The sequence below is a fragment of the Perca fluviatilis genome, chromosome 23 (genome assembly GCF_010015445.1).
Source record: "Perca fluviatilis chromosome 23, GENO_Pfluv_1.0, whole genome shotgun sequence".
Lineage (NCBI taxonomy): Eukaryota > Metazoa > Chordata > Actinopteri > Perciformes > Percidae > Perca > Perca fluviatilis.
In genome coordinates this window covers 13675945-13695946 of record NC_053134.1, presented here as the reverse complement: position 1 = coordinate 13695946, position 20002 = coordinate 13675945, and the positions used below count along the sequence as shown (strand labels likewise).

The 20002-nt window shown below is 40.3% G+C and overlaps 1 protein-coding gene across 15 annotated transcripts in view; it reads right to left on the bottom strand.

The window, feature by feature from the left end:
- LOC120553473 (ELKS/Rab6-interacting/CAST family member 1-like) overlaps positions 1-20002 on the bottom strand; it is a 123577-nt gene that overhangs the window by 102434 nt on the left and 1141 nt on the right. For all 15 annotated transcript variants that reach the window (XM_039791892.1, XM_039791895.1, XM_039791894.1 and 12 more), the window contains exons 2-4: positions 9906-10780; positions 8354-8431; positions 7925-8080 (exon numbers count right to left, since the gene is read on the bottom strand). In XM_039791892.1, coding sequence (XP_039647826.1) covers positions 7925-8080; positions 8354-8431; positions 9906-10424 — 753 coding nt within the window. In that variant the 5' untranslated portion in view covers positions 10425-10780. The remainder of the gene's footprint in view (positions 1-7924; positions 8081-8353; positions 8432-9905; positions 10781-20002) is intronic.

The following is a 20002-nucleotide window of genomic DNA, read 5'->3' as shown; positions in this document are numbered from 1 at the left end:
ACAACATACTGATATGAGCACACAGACACACACAAGAGGAATAATGAGTCATACTGTAGGTTGATAAGAAGAGGATAGAAAGGGGTGCAGATTGCATGCAACAAAGGGAGGAAAATGAGGCAAAAGAGAGAGAGAGAGAGAGAGAGAGAGAGAGAGAGAGAGAGAGAGAGAGAGAGAGAGAGATGATTGTCACTGTATTTTATAAACATATCGTGCAAAGAAAGGCTTTGCTGAGCCTGCATGCTGTATTTTCCTGCATCATATTCTCACAGTCAAACACATTCACACTCAGATCTGCCAACTCCAGCTTCAGTCCCTCCACTGTTGACTGAAGATCAGCCAGCACTTAAAGGGAAAGGCCGTCTCTTCCTCGGTTATTTTATTAAACCAGCTGAGTCTGAACATCATCATACCCAACATCTAATAAAAGAATGTGTTCCAAAAGTATCTTTGTCTCTCTCTCTCTAGTGGACCCAAAAACATCCTTACTTTAGATGAACGTTGTTTTCTTTTTTTTTCTTTTTTATCTGTGGACTTACCAATTTATCCGAGCTGGAAAATTATGGTTTATTCAAATTTGGCTCTTATTTCACATATAACACTGTACTCAAGATAAGACAGCTGCTGAGAACTGGGAACATGGCATTGCTAAAAATAAATCAGGACAAGACACACAACCAATCAGACAATTATACAGGTTTTCAACAAAGCCTCAAATTAGTTGAAATATTCTGAATATGAAACAAAAGAAGACATTTTTTTTTTTTTACCCAAACTGTCTGGCATGCACGCTGTTCAAACTGACATTGATCACCATTTAAATGCTTCCTGGTTCAATAATGGTGATTGTGTACACAAAAAAAAGAAGCGTGACTCCTGAGGAATGCACAACATGGTTGCAGAATCCTTGTGAGTGTGTGTGTGGGTGCATGTTCAGCTTTTTCTCTTTGACTCTCTTTCAACAAATCCTTTCTCTCCCCTTTCTCCGCCTCATGTCTAACTCCCATCCAAGAGATTTACAGTACATCCCCATTTATTTATTTTTTTGCAAGAAACCCGAACAGTCATATTGTCAAATTCAATCTAACTAAAATGGAAGGAGTCTCTGTCTGTCTGTCGAGTTTCTCGACAACCGTTCATCTAATCGAAACAGGAACGTTTTGAACGGTCACTGCACTAGTTCAATAAAATTCCGATTTAATGTTTTCACCAAATGACTAGTAATATAACTATACAATCAGTACAATGATGCTTCTATTTTCAGCTATTCTTATTTTTCCCTTTCATTCATCCTTCATTTCCTACATTTTCCTATTTTCCCTATCTATTTTCTTCATCCCTGACTCCTCTCTTTAAGTCCATCTATCTCTTCTATCTTTTCATCCACCCATTTCTCTCCTGTCACATCAACATCCATCAGTCTTTGCATTTCTCTACATTTCATCTGCTGTTTTCAGCTCAATTCGCCCATGCCGTCCATTTATCTCTCTTCCTTTCCTCCCTGCTCCTGGCACTTGTCCCCATGCTTTCCAGTTTGATCTATCCTTCTTATCCACTTTCCTAATTTCCTCCTCCTTCCTCTCTACGTTTTACACGGCTAAGCCTTTTTTGCAGCCAGCTGGCACAGAAACTCTTGCCGGTAACATTTTTTTTTTTCTGTACAGTAAATGGAAATCTCACAGAGGAAACACTTGGCACCGTCCATTTCTATTGGATTCTAACTAATCTGAACCCATGAGAACCAGCTCAACGCCAGCTTGGAGTAATGGAATTAGAAATGTAAGATGCTCAGTTTAAATCCAGGTGTAATAACATTAAGTGCTGAGCAGTGATTTTAATTTTTTACTCAGTCAGCACACAATGGGTGTGTTTACAGTATATTTACAGGTATGTGTTTTAGTGAAACATTTCGTCTTTAATTTAGAACTGTAGTTAATTCTTTATTTATAATTCAAGTGAACAAATTACTTTAGTTGTGATTATTTAACATAGCCTCAGATGGTTTCAGCATTTCCATGGAAAATATTAGAGTTCTGGTGGCAGCATCCATTTACGCATTAACCTGAAGGCCTGATTTACTGCCATGTTCATAGAGCGGAAAAACACTCAAGTGCCAGTTTTTCTCTCCTTCTCTCCATCTCTCTCTAACTTTGTTGCTCTGAGCAAAGAAAGAGAAAAAGGCAGAAAAAAGGACTACAAATAAGGAAGGAGAAGGGAGTAAAGGCAATCTCTCCTTCTCTGTCTCATCTCTCTATCTCTGTCATCCCGCTCACGACCTGAAGGTAAAGGGCCGCCCAGGTGTAACGGCGATGTGCTCACATGTCTGTTTGGGTTAACCTCCTCACACACACACACACACACACACACACACACACACACACACACACACACACACACACACACACACACACACACACACACACACACACACAAAGATCAAAAACAAAACACAACCTCTAGGCTGATGGACAAATCTTTATATATTATTTTGACAATTTTGGCAATAAAAAAAAATCTATGCACAAATAGCCCTCCACCAATACGATAATATAATCTTACTGAGCCTGACAAACTGAAAACAATCTCACTGAGATCCATTAATCATCATAGAGGAGACATGTTTTTCCCTCTATAGCAGAAACACAAACACACACTTTCATTCCCAACCAGCACCTTGAGTATTAGGCTAAATAATTGAAGAGAATGAAAACATCCAGCCCCTGGCTGCTTCACTTTTTCCGACACACGCGCAACTTCTGACATCATACCGCTGCCACGTACCTTCCATTTCCATAAAACATGCACAAATTGTTGCAAGCAAACAAAAAACGCTTGATAAAAATAGAAATGGTAGATGCTATACAGAGCAGACCTATACAATACATGCACAGAGACATGCATGCATGTCTGTCGCCATGTGCACATACTGTATGTACACTAACACACACGCAAATACACAATTAGAAATATGCAGGCAACTGTGCAATTTGCACCAACAGACACACACACACACACAAGTATTTGTATACAAAAAGCCTGATTGTACTGACACACAAGTAAGCCTGCCAACAAACACGCAAGGGCAAAGATTCTCTCCTAGTACAGTACTCTCTCTCTCTCACACACACACACACACTCAAACACACAGCAATTTGCATATGTCCAAATAAACGCATACACATGCTACCTAAACACACACACTCATGTACAGTCTCAAACACACCTGAAACATGTACGACATGCTGACAAAACCTATAGGTGCCACACAACCCTCTTTTTCAAACATATGCACCGCCTCTCTCTCTCTCTCTCTCTCTGCATCTCTCTCTTTCTCCATCTCTCTCTCTCTCTCTCTCTCTCTCTCTCTCTTACTCTCTCTCTCTCTCTCTCACTCACACACATGCCGGTTTTGATGTCAAATGACTCGCCTGGAGTACAGTAGATGATAGATTGCAACTAGCAGCCCCAAAAACAGACAGAGTGGTTATTGTTCAGCTGGTGTGATTCAGTGTGGGGACAAACCATGTAGAACAGAGAGCGAGAAGCAAACGGTCTATTCAAAAACGTATTCTTAAATTCATTTAGGTAAAGCACTTTAATTAAGTTGCTCAATATGCATATTACATCTCATTGTGATCATTATGTGTCATTTTAGCATTAAACTCTTCTTAGTTACATTCATTCATTTCAGGAGAGCATGTTAACAGAATGGAAACACTGATGCGGAGTAAAAACCCTGAATGTCATGGTGACATTCATGAATGTCAACTGCTGCTTGCCTTCTGCTTGAGCGTGTATATTTATTAAATGCAAACTGGCCACCATAGTTAGGAGTGCAGAGGATAGGAGAGAAAAGAGGTGGGTGTGTTTTTGTGTAAGAAAGAAATAAACTAACAGAGAAGAAAAGAAAGTAAAGCTTTCATTTAGCATTCCAGACATTCCTTCATCTTTTTCTTTTTTTCCTGTGCTTTTCTTTCTTTCTGCATGAAACACTGTACTTACCTGCTGTGATCAAAGAGGTGGAACACATTGGGTGAGCACACTTACACGCACAATTAAAACCAAAGCGAGGCAGTGCACTAAATGTGACAAAGGAGACAGACAACACTGACCAGGACTAAATAGAGCAGGCATCTGTGTTCAGATCAATAGATTTATTAGACCAGAGTGTGTCCGTTCTACTGAATTGAGTTCTGTGGCAAAACTGCTCCACATGCCCAGATGGAGAGTGAGGAGAGGGAAGAGAAGGACAGGGGGCTGTGATAGAGGGTGGGGGGGGAGTCTAAAAGTGGGAGTGAAATGGTGAGACAGAGAAGAGAGAGCAGTGAGAAAGAGATAGAGTGTGTGATGACGATGAGTAGACGCCGTGCTAAGAGAAAATTAGTGGATGTGGGAAGAGAGACAAGAGAAAGCCACTGGCAGTATAGAGGGAGAGAATAAGAATTTAAAGCTCAGTGGGGAAGGAACAAAAAAGAGCCTTCCATCTAATCTGACTGAGAAAGGACAATGTTTTGGGGTTTTTCCAACTTTTCTGCAGATAGAAAGTAAGTATGTAAAACAAAACACAAACTTTCTCCCAAACAGCTGAAGTATCACACACACACACGCGCACACACACACACACACACACACACACACACACACACACACACACACAACACACACAAGGATGGTAAACATGAACATGCTGAACTTGTTTTCCTGATGTCAACATCACACAGTATTTTTGTATTCAATGCTCTCGCTGCCTTAACAAGCAGCCAATCTGCTCAGTTCAACCTTAGAGCTGCACTAACCAATATTTTTATATTAACCACGGATCCGAATGTGAAAGGTGTCGCTTGTAGTGACAAATCTACAGAGAACTCTGCAGCTCCCCTCTATGAATACTAATGTTTGCTAACACAATCGCCATATGAACTTTATAACGGTGATTATACAGTATGTCAATGTTTTGTTTATGGGCTGTTCTGCTACCACCTAGTGGCCAAAAAGTCAATGAATGCAGCTTTAACAATAGTTTATTTTTTAAAACACTTTTCGAATCAAAGTAAGGAATATCAACAGTAGAAAAGTATCAAACCAAATAGTCGGGAACTCATTTTTCCAATTATTCCAACACCACGTAAATGCAGCACAAACGGCCTATCTTGCAATGTTGACAAAAGTAAAAAATATTTAGTGTATCCGCCCCGTGATTTAGATCCACTCCAAAATGTAATGGGTCCATTGCAATGGGCCCATGCTACACCCTTTCACCAAGTTTCTTGAAAATCGGCCATTAGTTTTTCCTTATTCCCACTGAATAAACAAACCAACAAACAAACCGACCAACCAACATAAACATAAAAGGTATTTCACCTACAATTATATATGACAGAGAAAAGCAGCAAATCTTAAATGGATAAACGATCAATTGTTGTAATCGTTGTTGTTTCAGACTATCAAATATCACACCAGATAAAATATACATATTTCTATCAAACTATACAACAGACAAGAAGACATTTTTACGTATGACAATGTTGTAGATGATTATACCATCATTTATCGGATCTGCCTAACAAGTACAAATATGAGAGAAGGAATTTCTGTTATACCGGTGTTAATCAATGGTGAAACAATGTAAAAAATATGACAGGAAAGAAATTATGCAGTGGGAGTGCAGACAGAAGGAGAGGAAGAGATAAAAACAGAGGCAGGCGGAAGAGAGGTGAAGATAGTGGGCAGAGCGTGAAGGAGGAGGTGAATAAGTGAGGAAGCGTGGAGGAAAGAAGGGGGGAGGAGGAGGGAGGAAGGAGGGAGGGTGGAAATGAGATGAGCATTCCTCAGCAAGGGCGTGACCCAGAGTGCATGTGTGTGTATAGGTGTGTGTGTGTGTGTGTGTGTGTGTGTGTGTGTGTGTGTGTGTGTGTGTGTGTGTGTGTGTGTGTGTGTGTGTGTGTGTGTGTGCGTGCGTGGTGGGTGCGTGCGCACATCCAAAAATTACTGGGAGGTAACTTAATTTGATTTCTAACATGAGATGATGGCGAAGAAAGAGAGAGGAGGGAAGGTAGGGGGAGGGAGGAAAGTAAGAGCTGACTCACTGGGAAGACCGAAATAGAAGAAGAGAACAGGAATGAGTAAGAAGAGAGGAAAAAAAGGAGCGAGTGGACAGAGAAAAGCCAGAGACGAGAGACTGAAGTTAAGGAAAGTGATGGGATAATGAGAGTAGGAAATGAAAAGGATGCCTTGGGTTAAAAGGGTTTTATTTGTCTGGATGAAATAAATGGAATTAAAGTGAAAGAGAGAACACATATTTCCCGACATTAGAGATCAGAAAACATTCGTACATGTCTCAACGTGCGTATTCACTCACTTTAACAGCACACACACACATACCCAAAGAGAAATGTATGTAAGGGTGAATGAGGAGAATTCTAGTGTGGCAGGAGCCAAATATATGATAGATTGATCAATGTATCATCTGTTCCTTTGTTCTCTCACATGCGCTATCACTTTAAATAAGACACACACATACGACTTAAAGATTTATGGATGCACACACACACACACACGTGCATACTAGGGGTGTAAGAAAAAAATCGATACACTTGAATATCGCGATATTTTATTTTGCAATACTGTATTGATTTTCAAAAAGGCAATATCATTTTTATTTTACGTTAAAAAATATTCATGTAAGACAGTGGTTCACATTTAGGTTGTGTTTAAACCCCCTACCGCTAGATGGCTATGCTGAGTGCACCACTAGTGTCCTTGCCTAACAGTGCCCAACAGTGCCTGACTTTTTGCTAGAAGCTAACAATGTAGCTATGGCACAACTTTGGCCTACTTTAGCATATAAACATTAGCTCACTAAGAACCTGTGAACCACAATCCCAAACTGGCAGTTTGATTTTCTGTGTACTGAATTTAGTTTACCTAAAGTAATCTTCTTTGACTTTTATGAACATCATGTCTTTTTTTAAATATTAGTTTTTCTAAAATGATACTTCCCCAATATATCGCCTTACGCACAGTATCGAAATATACTGCAGTATATTGAATCGTGACCCATGTATCGTGATACGTAACCTATCGCCAGATTCTTGCGAATACACAGCTGTAGTGCATAATGCACGTGTTCACACGCACGGCTGAAAATCTTCTTGGAGAGTGATTTAATATCTTGTGATGTAATTTCCCAACCTGAAGTCCTTTCCCACAACTTCAACGTTAAATTCGTCGTGGGAGCAACATCAAAGCCCCAAATAATTTCAAAGGCACACACATGCAGGGATAAAAGCACCTGTTAATGACCGAAAAGTAGCAAGGACCGAGCACTTTCAGCACAAGATGACAGCGTGTGAAATGAGTCACTGTGAGGCAGCGTGTGTGTATGTGTGCAGATCATGTCTTGTATAATATTACGGCCTCCTGCCAGACTAGCTGTGCTTCCGTCTCATCCAGATGGCTTCAGAACCAACAGACAGCTGGGAGTCCCCAACCACCAGGCAGCCCTGCTTCATCCGTTTACCCATCTTCAAGGCCGTCTTACAGCAGTGAGACAAATCCACCGGAACAATCCATAATATTATCAGGACATGCTCCCCTTTTTACCTGTCCATAAATGTTACCGTTAACAGAGTAGAAAACTATATCACAGATGGATAAACCAAAGCTGAAACTAAAATCCATAGGGTTTGGGCTAAATGTAATTCTCCAACTTGGATTTCCTAAATTTCCAGATCCTGGATTAGCTGCGATGGTGATGAAATTAACCCAACCCTGGTCAGGATATTGTTCATGACATGATCCTTTCATCTCTGTTCATTTGTTACTGGGTTTTGACTCCGAGCAACAAGCAAAAACAGCAATTCATAAGATTTTGTCCCACAGCAACACACACATAGTTGCACACACGCAGACGCCTCTTTCCTACCTGTGTTTCCTCCTGCACCACTCTGTACTGTTCCTTCCACAGGGCAATCTTTGTTGCTTCGTCCTTCCTCAGCGCCCTCTCTTTCTTCAGCTCTGGACTCCAAAACGTCTTAATGGAGTTCATAGAGGAGCTCAACTTGGACTCTTTACTCTCCAGCTAAAAGAAATTAACATCAAAATTGGGACTTTGTTTTGATCAATGTTGGGACATTAAACATTTTTGATCATTGATTGCAGATTGACTTGCCTCCTAATAATACGTATTCAATTAATTTGCTTTTAGTTTGAATTTATAATTTTTGTTTTATATGCACAACGGCATAATTCACAGAGGAACACAAGTAAACAAACAGCCAAATAAAATACCATAAATTATCAAATAAAATGGATGTATCTCGGTAAGGGTGTGTGTATATTTGTATGCCCTTACTTCTCTGCGTAGTAGTTCGTTCTCTCTCAGCACTTCTCTTAACTGTGTCTGCAGGTCTGACATTGCACCGTCTCTCACCTTGTAACAAACACAAACACATACAACATGGATATAAAATCTTAGATACCAGCAATAGCATAATTTTTGTTCCTGTCTTACATTATAAACATGTTGTCTATTTGCAGCGGTCACTACTACAGTAAAGGCCCAGAACAACCAAACAGAATGTTAAGTACTCCCTTTGAAAGCCAGTGCTGCAAAATCTACCATACACAAATATGACAAATCAAATATGTCAAGAAACAAACTCTGCTTTGGTTTCGAAAAAATCAATTTAGGTATTTAGCTGACGTTTGTGCTCAGAGCGTGTTTCAGTTCTGCAAGTGAAAAGGTAGAATACTTTAGGTTTATAGTTTTTAGGCTACAAATAAGATAACATTATGCATGTCATGAATGTAACAAACAATAGAGGAAAGCTAGCAAAGGAAATAACAGTTGAGAGATGAATACCTGTTTTTTGTTTAGGAAATAATTAGAAATATATGGAGGAGGTCCTGGGAGAGGGGAGGGAGATACATCTTGGAGAGATGAGCTCTCTCTTAGGTTATGAGTAATGTAGAAGAGGGAGTGGGAGGACAGACCATAGTCTATTTAAACATACTGTATGAATACCCACACAGCTTATATTATTTAGTTGAAGCGTGACTTAAGAAGAACATATTAACCCTTAAATAGTACGCTGAATTTAGCCAAGGTACCTTAAACCACCCAGCTCCCCTACTACTGTACATCGAACAGGAGGATCATTTGTTTGTGACAAAACAATGTTTGCTAAACACAACTGATTTTATCTTTTTATATTTCTTCGCTCAAAGGCAAGACAAAGATTATCTATACCCTAAATTAATTGTATCCACACATTCCTTATCGGTTTATTTCTAAACTTCATTTGAGCTTAACTATTTTAGATCATGTGCAAGACTATTTCTTGGCTAGGAGGGTTAGGGTGACTTCTTAGTCTTGTAGTCCTCATGAAGTTGCCAGGCAATCAGTGGAGACTGCTGCTGCTGCAGTCCAAAAAATAATCCAGCACTGTAATGACCATAAACCCCCAACCAGTTTAATACACTTTTGGATTTTGTACAGATAAAACAAAGAAGACATAACGTTAATGAGTGCTTCTTAGAGGGGCTGGTGGACTCCAACTTCATATTGAAAGGACAGATATGACAGTGCTGTTGATCTTCTGATCTAACTCTCAGCAAGAAAGCGTATAAGCATATTTTCTAAAACTATTTCTTTAATGCTATTTTAATCTGGGTACATTTCAGAAACAGAACCTCCAAGTTATTTTGTGTCTTAGTGTTCACACAACACAGAAGCTTTTAAAACGTTCATTTTTGTAGCATTAGTTTCTTTCAATTCTAACAAACATTTATGGCATTAAGACTTAATAACAAATATTACACTGCCCAATTTCAAATTTTGCTCAGTTTTCAAAATGCTGACTTCAATGCTGCAGCAATAAAAGAAGAAAACTGCGATGCCTCACCTGTCTTATGGAGTGGGGCACAGTGGCCGCCTGTGAAAGCTGGTTTTGCAGCTCCCCCCCAAATGCTATTGCATCACTGTGCATCGCACCCCCTCCCCCTCCTCCTCCTCCTCCTCCTCCTCCTCCAGTGTTTATATTAGGACTGCTCCCCATGATGGCCGCCCTGACCCCATAGGGGACCCTGGCCCCAGCCCTGCCCAGGGTCATGGTGCTTTTGGGCAGCGAGGGGTTCAGCCCGCTGCCCAGGCTCCCAATGCCAATCGTGTCATCAACTGTGTCAGTGAAGTACATAGGACCGCCTGTAGCGTAGGCAGCATTTAGAGACTGAATGTTCTCCATGGACAGGGTTTTACAGGAGCCAGTAAGTCCACTGGTGGAGCTGCTGCTGCTGTTTCGTCTGTGTCCAAGGCGTGGAGAGCGAGGGAGGCGTGGGGAGCGCCCAGGGCTCCCAGACACTGACCCGTTACCATTGGATCCAACAACATCCAGCTTTGAGACGGAACGGGAGCTACCGTACATGGTAAGGGAATATGTTGTGTTTACTGTAGAGACGAAAGAGTGTCTGGTTCAAATGATTAATTAAGCAAATCAAAAATACATGCTCAAAAGTACACAAAAAATTGAAGACGGATGTCCCAAAAAAAAAAACTGAAATACTAAATTTAACAGCTGAAAACACAAACTCCCGTCACTATCCTACAGAAGTCCTTGTTGACTTGAAATATCCTGATGCAGTGTTGACATAGCTGTGATCAAGGCCTTTCCAACAGCCTTACTGTAATCAATGGGCTTTGTTAGAAAAGCAGGAATCAATAGGGCATCCCTTTAGATAAAGGCGGCAAGTAAATCCACAAGGCCTGGGATGATGGGATCACCTAAAAAGAAAAGGGAGACAGAGACAAAGACTTAGTGATCAGTGGAACAAAGATATACTGCACTTAAGGTACAAAGGAATACACAGGATTTTTATTAATCTAGTCTTGAGACTGGTTTCATCTCTTTTACAGTATTTACTTGCAAAGTAAACAACAGGTTAAATAAACAAGCTTACTGGCCAAAATGCCAGTATGTTGCAAGCTACATGTACTGTAGTCTCATATTAAAAAATGGCAAAGAACAAGACTGGGCTCTACGAGGCTGTAATGCTCACTACAAAGAAAACCAAACGAAAATATTGATCTGATGATGGTGCCAGATAAAAAGTCAGGGGTTCAGAGAGACTATGAATGTCTCCATCATCAATAATAGTTGTCAAGACATTCTACTCTGATGATCAACCTGCTGATGATGCTAGACAAAAAGTTATCAGATCACCAAAGTAATTAGGCTTCATCCTCTGGGGAACATGAATGTTTGTACCAAAATATTTGCCAATCCATCTTGTAGATGTAATGATGTTTCACCCGGCTTGTGGTGCTAAACTAAAAAGGCAAAGGATCAGCAAAGTCTGACCTCTCCAATAATCCAATAATGACTCCTTTTTCTGCCACCACATTTGTAAGTGGGAGATATGTACAGCTGATATGCTCAGTCCACAGACTACAGTCAGAAGCTTTGGTTTTATCCTCAAACTCTGCTACAGGCACATACATCAGCTGATGTGTCGGTTCATAGGATCACACAGGCCGCTTTGTCTCTTCGCCACCCGTTACACCTTCTTAAGATCACACTGTGTCCTAACACTTCTGGGCATCACATCAAAGTTACTGTCCTGCAGCTTTAAAAAGCTGTGTGATAGCAGATAACATTCAATCAGCTGATTTAACATTCATAAAGGCAAATAATTAGTTTCCCTCCTAGATGAATTCCATGTACTAAAATAGAATAAGTCATGCTTTTTATTCAGTCAATTAAATCTTGTTATTATTCCATTTTATTCTGCAATAACAATGTGGGAAGAAAACATTAATCAAAAAACACAAAAAGCTGTCCTATTCCCATTAATCACACTGGATATACGTACATTATATGAGCTACATTATTAAAGGTGCTCTAAGCGATGTTGGGTGATGTCACTTCTTGTTGACGTTCAAAGTATTTTCAAACAAAACAGAGGCTAGCTCGCCCCTCCCTCCTCCTCATCCCGTCCCCTCCCTTCTGTGCACTAAACCCCCAACCCCCACCCCCAACTCCTTCTTGTCGGTTATTGGCTGGAACACTGTTTATGTTTCGTGGTGCAGGTTGGCGCAGTTTGTTATTGTTGCCGTTTGTGGACCCTGGGCTGTCTACAGAGACCACTTTTTGTGTTCAGGGGACAGGCAGCTCATGGATAGTGAGGAGATGTTTGCTGTATGTGACAAAAAATGTTGTAGCCTAAAAAACGCATGACATCGCTTAGAGCACCTTTAATTGGATGGACAATAGATGCCAAAACTGTAAACTGCTGTTTCAAATAAAAGCAAAAACACCATACCATGTTTTGTCATGCTTTTACAGTGTGTGTGTGTGTGTGTGTGTGTGTGTGTGTGTGTGTGTGTGTGTGTGTTGCATGAGATAAATAACTTTAAATATTAAAATGGATTAAGTCAATCAGGTCAAATAAACCATGTAAGTAACACAGCTGTGGAAATAATAAAACGTGATTCCATTGTGAAGTAAATGTAAAAAGTGTAATCAGTAACAGTTTACTGTCTTTTGCAAAAACAAACTGACCATGATTCCTGACTCTCACATGTTGCTGATAAATGCCTCAGAGGCTGCTGAGAATTCTAGCTTTCTGTGACGAATGCTCTACTCTCCCAGGCCCCCTGAGTGAACAACAGTGCAGCATTTAAAAGGTGGAGTAAGTTTCAGACTCTTTGTTGTCAGTGTAGAATTGTAGAAATGTGAGGTAATATACTAAAAACAATATTATATGCAACCTTAGGTGTTACAGTTACTGTTTCAGATAAGGAAAGTACATTTAGAGCTATTTAAAATTAATAGCCAGCTGGTCAATAGTCATTATTCAGTTATTTGGGTATCCTTGGAGACAGTAATGTCATGCTCAGGTCAGTGGACACATGGCCTATTGGACGCACCATCTGATCCACACTCTCCCCTTACAAATATGACCTAGAGTGACCTAAACCAGGTTCAGTTTAATGGTAACAAAAAATCCAAGTATTCAGATATCATTACAGTATACATAAACTTTGGATGGGTGTGATAGATATAGCCTAGTGTTAATATAAAGAGAATATTTAAAACTAGTTCTTTGCTTGTACAGTATGGCGGAGAATCTACACATTTCTTGTTGAGAAGTTTGTCTGAAATATTTTTCTTTCAACATGTGGCCTCTTGCAAATTGCTAACTACAATAGTGAAGCAACATTTCAAGTATGATTAACTGTGCAGCCCTTTGGTCGACCCCTTTGAATCCCCTGCTCCCCTTTTTGGGTCCCGACCCAGGCCTTTAACACACACACACACACACACACACACACACACACACCACACACACACACACACACACACACACACACACACACACACACACACACACACACACACACACACACACACACACACACACACACACACACACACACAAATGCAAAGAGGGACCATCTGCTGTGTCTCCCCTAAGGCCAAAAACACACACCTGGAACAGAAACAGGCCAGGATCCTGCCTCTAGCACAGGCGCACACACTGTTACATACAGTACAGTATAGGGCTGAGCATATGGAGAAAATCAAATATCACAATATTTTTGACCAAACACCTCGATATGGATACCGCAATGATATTGTAGTGTTGACTATTGGTGCTTTCACAAAATATTTACACAATGAGATTTTTGATAAATAATCATCAGTAATGTGGATATAATGACTAAGCATGTAAAGGCAAATAATACAACAGTTACAACAGTCCGGTAAGTTCAGAAAATGACATCACTTTACTGTAATGCTGCCTTTAAAACCAGGAAAAGACACCACTTGTGCCATATTACGATATTACGATATCCAAAATCTAAGATGATATCTAGTCTCATATCACGATATCGATATAATATCGATATATTGCCCAGCTCTAGTACAGTATATGCATTTACACATGCACACAGAGCACAAACTGTGCACATGTGCAGATCTACACAATCAGCCAAACAAAACACATACAGCCATACAGATAAATCAATCCACATGCAAACAAACATGTGAAGAGATGACACATTCACAGATGAACATGCATGCACATTAGCTCAGTGGCCGTGAGTGGTCATGTCACTAACATCTAATGCTTCATTTGAGGCCAATATGATACCTTAGAGACAGAGAGAGTGAGTGAGTGAGTGAGTGAGTGAGTGAGTGAGTGAGTGAGTGAGTGAGTGAGTGAGTGAGTGAGTGAGTGAGTGAGTGAGTGAGTGAGTGAGTGAGTGAGTGAGTGAGTGAGTGAGTGTTTCAGGGCTTTCCTCTTCCTCCTCCCCTCTAGACCTGCTGGCCTGTACCTAATGTATAGTATATGCTCATGTCCCAATTCTCCCTATAATGCCAAACATGCACAGTATATCTATCCAGCTTGAGTCTGAAGGAGGTACAGGAAAATAAATACACATATCCTTCCACTTCAGAACTGCTTATCTTGTTGTGGTAGCAGAGAGTTGGAGCCTGTCCCAGCATGCATCTTTTTATTTGTATTGGCTTGAGGACCTCATGGAAACCATAGTGTGTTCTCTACAGTTCAAGTCAAAGGGTCACAAGAATAAACCAGTGTGTCCCACAGGTTGAGAATTTATTTGTGGTGGTTTAAGACTCTGAGAGGGCTGGTGGTGAGGGACGGAAAACAGAATTGAGAGTCAGATGAAAAATAATAATGACCTCAAGCTTGTAATTTCAAATGAACCTACCACTCTGGCAGACGTTTTAATACCAAATACCAATGCCACTGGAAACAACCACACAAACAAACACCTATGACACAGTTGGCATCATGAGATGAGAAAACACGAGCATATGACTCTCCTTGACCTTTGACACAAATGTCAAAAACCAACGTGATGCTGCCGTAAGAAACATCTGTTGGAACAGTGATACACTGAGAGTTGATGAAAGTTCATTGTTAAACTGTCGAAACAGTAGTTCGACAAAACAAATCATCATCGAAGGTCCCTCCTTCACTCGCATTTTTCATAGCTTTTAACCCCATATCACAGTCTTTATCAGACGATGGAGATTGCTGCAGTTTAAAACTCTGAAAAAAGCGAGTAAGTGGACCTTGAGTTAGGATTTCTGCATGCTTTGCAATGTTATTTGATGTACCACTGTGCATAGGATGTCCTGGTATGGCAGTTGGGACCATATCTAGTGCTGCAACTAACATTTATTTTCGTTATCAAATAATCTACAGTTTACAGTCTAACACCCAACGATATTCAGCTAATATATAGAAGATGAAGAAATACAGAAAATATTCACATTTAAGAAGCTGTAACCAGGGAATTCTTTGCTGTTTTTGCTTTTTTAAAGAAAGTAAATCAATTATCAATATTGCCACTGCTTAATTATCGGTCAATCAATCGACTACCTCATTATTCCTTTCAGTTCCAATCACAAAAAAAATGGATTGTTAGCCAGTATGACTGGGGCAATTACAGTATAATTGCAATTTCACCTTAGCTCCCTTTTTTTTTTATATGCTGTACTGCGAATATCCAACCACAAAATGCCCTACTATAACCATAATACCTACTTGAACAGAGCCTGAAACCTCATCCCAATTTTTTTCTATGAAACACTCCACAGGAAACACCAGCACACACAACGCCCTGTATTTCATCCTCTGCCTCCCTGTACCGTTACTAACAGCCATTTTGCATGTCTCGTCTTTCCTCCACACACTCCTTCCTCACACACACAATGCTGTCTTACGCCTCACAAAACCCTAGAACATCACACTAGGATACCAAGAAAGTCTCCGTGGTTGAATGCCACGTACTGTTCTTGTACTTGTGTCGGTGGATGATCAGTATGTGCTGGCACAGCAGAGAACAGAGTTCAAGTTACCGGTAGTCATTTTCAAAACATATTTACAAAGAATAAAAGATACTCATAAATTCTACAACTACATTGACATATTCTTTTAAGTTAATAGGGCAACCTTGTTGCCTATTAACACATCCGTTTCTTTTCCCATCGTTGTCTCCTCCCTCTAATCCCTCCCTTCCCTCTCTGACGCTGCCTTGTCTCCCTGATGCTTTCACTTCCTCTCACTCTCCGTCTCCATCAGCATTCCTGAAGGTGTTCAGCATGTTCTATTTATGTGACAACCACACATCCATCTGTCACACTGCACAATGCAACACACACACACACACACACACACACACACACACACACACACACACACACACACACACACACACACACACACACACACACACACACACACACACACACACACACACACACACACACACACACACACACAACCTATACTTAGTCGGCTGGTGTTTCAGTGTGGGAGCCGAATTTTACAAAGTTCGTGTCTCGCCTGGGGATCGGAGCTCATAAAAACACATTATACTCATCTTGAATATTATTATTCTCCATTACTTTCTGTTCCTGTCAGGCTCGCTGCGATATGATGTTGCAGGAAAGGACTCACTGGTGCTGTCTGGGGTAACACGTTTCAACTCGACAGTCCAGCTGAAGGGGGGAGCCGTACTCACTCTGAAGCTAATCTGTCTGAAGATTTAAGGGGACGACCCATGGTTCACCACAGTCAGCTTTTTTAACCATCACAGCTGCTTTATCATGATGATGATAACATTAACTCTCTGAAAATCTGATTATTTGTCTAAAGAGTGCAAAGGTGAGGTGAATTATCTCAACCCCAATAGTATTTCTATTACTTCATAGTAAATACAACATAAAAAGCAAGACTGTGTAGCAGCTCATGTGTCATCCCTGGCCATTATTAATCTCTATTTAATTTTACATTCATGTGATGTTAAAGCACCCATATTATGCTCATTTTCAGGTTCATAACTGTATTTTAAGGTTGTACCAGAATAGGTTTACATGGTTTAATTTTCAAAAAACACCATATTTTTGTTGTACTGCACAGCTCTCTCTCACTGCTGCAGATCCTCTTTTCACCTGGTTTCTGTTTTAGCTACAGAGTGAGACCTCTTTTCATCTTCTTCTTCTGTACTATCTTTGATTGCACTCGCACATGCGCAGTAGCTCAGATGTAGATCATGTCAGCTAGCTAACTCTAGAGACAGTAAAAGAAAGCCTGTTTCTCCAACTTTGGTCAGTTACAAGGCAGGATTAGCTGGGAGACTTCTAAATGAGGGTGCACATGTAAGTAGTTCTTTTGTAGATTATGGTGAACTTGTGTGTGTTGTAGCAGTGCTTTGCTATTGAGAACGACGTAGCATGCTAGCGTTAGCATTAGCGTTAGCATGCTAATGCTAACGGTTAGCATGCTAACGAGCTAACGGTTGTGGTTAGCCAGCTCATTTCGGACTGTGACGTCACAGTCCGAGCCGATTTTGAACAGCTCACTAGGAGACTGAAGGCAGGACACATTCAGAAACTGTATCTCACTCAAAACAGCCTGGATGGATTTTTTTCAAAGTTTGTATGTGTGTGGAAGCACCAGAGACACAAAAGAACACCCCATATCCCAGAAAAAGTGATTTTTTCATAATATGGGCACTTTAATGTATGTATGTATGTATGTATGTATGTATGTGTAATGTAATGTTTATGTTTAATCTTTAAAGATTTTATTTGTGTGGACATCTCCTGTGGCAAGTGCCATGTTAAATTAATAGCAATCGAATATATTTCTAATGCATGAATATACAAATAGAGATGAATAAATAAGAAACTGGCTGACACAGAAACTGGAGCAAGAACGAAATGCTGCTAGTATACGAGGACGAGTTATATCAGAGAAATCATAAGGAAAATGTAGTGCCACAACGTCACACGCAGACAATAAAGATTCATATAAAGTGATCCTGGTTAACTGTGTTGCGCAAACATGATAAATGCAAAAACACAAAAAAAGGATGTAGCATCCCATCAAATGTTCAAATCAAATGCCAATAATAGGCTACACTACCCAATCCTGAAATACATATACTGTTTCAGCTAACATATTTTTTATTATGTCAAATAGCTGCTATTCTTGCGTTTGCATGTGCAGGTTCAAGTGAAGGATTTTCACTTTCATCTTTTCCATCCAAAGTCCAAAATGTCACGTTTAGCAGTTTGCTTCATGATGTATTTGGGCTTACTAGGACTCAATTAGCACTGCTGTGTAATGCATAGCTCATGCAATGCTGCCGTTTGGTTTTGGGTAACATATTATTAGTGGTTTGGCTTAGTTTCGCATGCAAACACAAGATAATGTCTCCATGTCAGGACATGGTATTGATGACAAATCATAATGATAGTTTTGTGCTGATTTGTTCCTTTTTAACTGAATTGCAACACATCCAAAGTAAAGTCTACAGGATGTATGTGGAAATGTATAGAGGAATTAAAAGACCACAGTTTCAATAATTAAAACATGTTTTGTCACTTGCAAAACTTGATTTGTGGTTCAGAGAGTTTTTCAGACTGAGTGCAACACCTTTCCCTCAAAGAGAAAAAAACAACTAATCCTGCAAGCAGGCTACTGGAATAGCCAAAACTGCCACGGAGGGCACCGAGGAGGAGTTTTCAATTAACTGAGCGACCCAATTACACTTGAGAGAAAATATTAGGAGAAGATGTCTGGGCAAGATACAGATTTTGGCTCACCAGAGTGACTGTGCTCCTTGTAAATTCTCTCAGTGCCACTAGTCCCATCAGCGATAAGACATATAATATGGGTCAGACACTGGAAAGCACAACGCTGATAAGGGGCAGATAGCATCAGTTCCAGTCTATTGTGTACCACAGGAAATTAATCTGATGCAGGCTGGGCAAACAAAGACGTTTATATACACACACACACACAGTTGCACAAAAAGTACATCGATGTCATGCACATGCAAACACTTATCTAATCTTGGCTGCTGCCTACATAGCAAATATGGAAAACGTACCGTTGAGACTCGACAATTAACACAAAGGCAGGGAAGCACAAAACTAATTCATGAGTGTGTAGTAGTTAATGGAAGAGAAAGTGAGAGTGAAACTCCCCCAGGCTCCTCCTGTAAAAAGGAATGTGCTCATACAGTCAACTTGCCAGATTAAATAAGGATGAAGCGAGTTGGGAAAGTGACTTAAACACCCCCTGAAAACTTTGTCTATCTATCTATCTATCTATCTATCTATCTATCTATCTATCTATCTATCTATCTATCTATCTATCTATCTATCTATCTATGGTTATATAAATAAATCCTTCCACTGGCCAAATGATGAAATGACTTGAATAAATAAATAATAAACAAGGCATCAATGATTATGGTCTTATGATAAAAGTGAGTTCTGGGAATCATTTGAAAGAGATACTGTCTTTGTCAGGTTAAGTTCCTCATGTTGTTGCAAGCCTTAAGTCAAAAGTTTGTACCTTTGATGTTAAGCATGGAGACAGGAGTCAGAAGGCTCTTCGGCTCAAAGGCACAAAGGTTTATTAGGAATCATAAGTTCAGATAAATAAATTTAGAAACAAATTCAAACTAATTCTAAACAAAGAAAACCCCCAGTAGAGCAATGGTCACCCAGAGGCAGACTGAGGTTACGTTAATCAGAGCCTGGACATTTAAAAATGTCTAGTGTTTACAACAATCTCCGTGGAAGGAAGCAGCTCAGTTCCCTGACGTTCCCGGAGGAGGAGCGGTGCAAAGAAATAGAGCTGTGGGCGGAACACTGAGGAAATCACGGCGCTCCCCCACCCCTGCAACACACACGCAGCCGATTTCACCTCCCCGTCTTCATCAACACGATCATATCGGTTCCATCATGTTTTGCTCCGATTGATTAGGTTTGCAAAGATGTTGTTACCCAGTCTTTTACGTGCTGCTTGGTCTCGGCTTTGCGTGCAGTCGGCCAGCTGACAAGACGTGGCTGTTGACAATCCTGTCCAACTACTAAGGCAGCATTCATAACACTATTGGTGCACATATTTGTTCCTTAGAGTTCAGATCACAAACAACCGCCATGAAGAA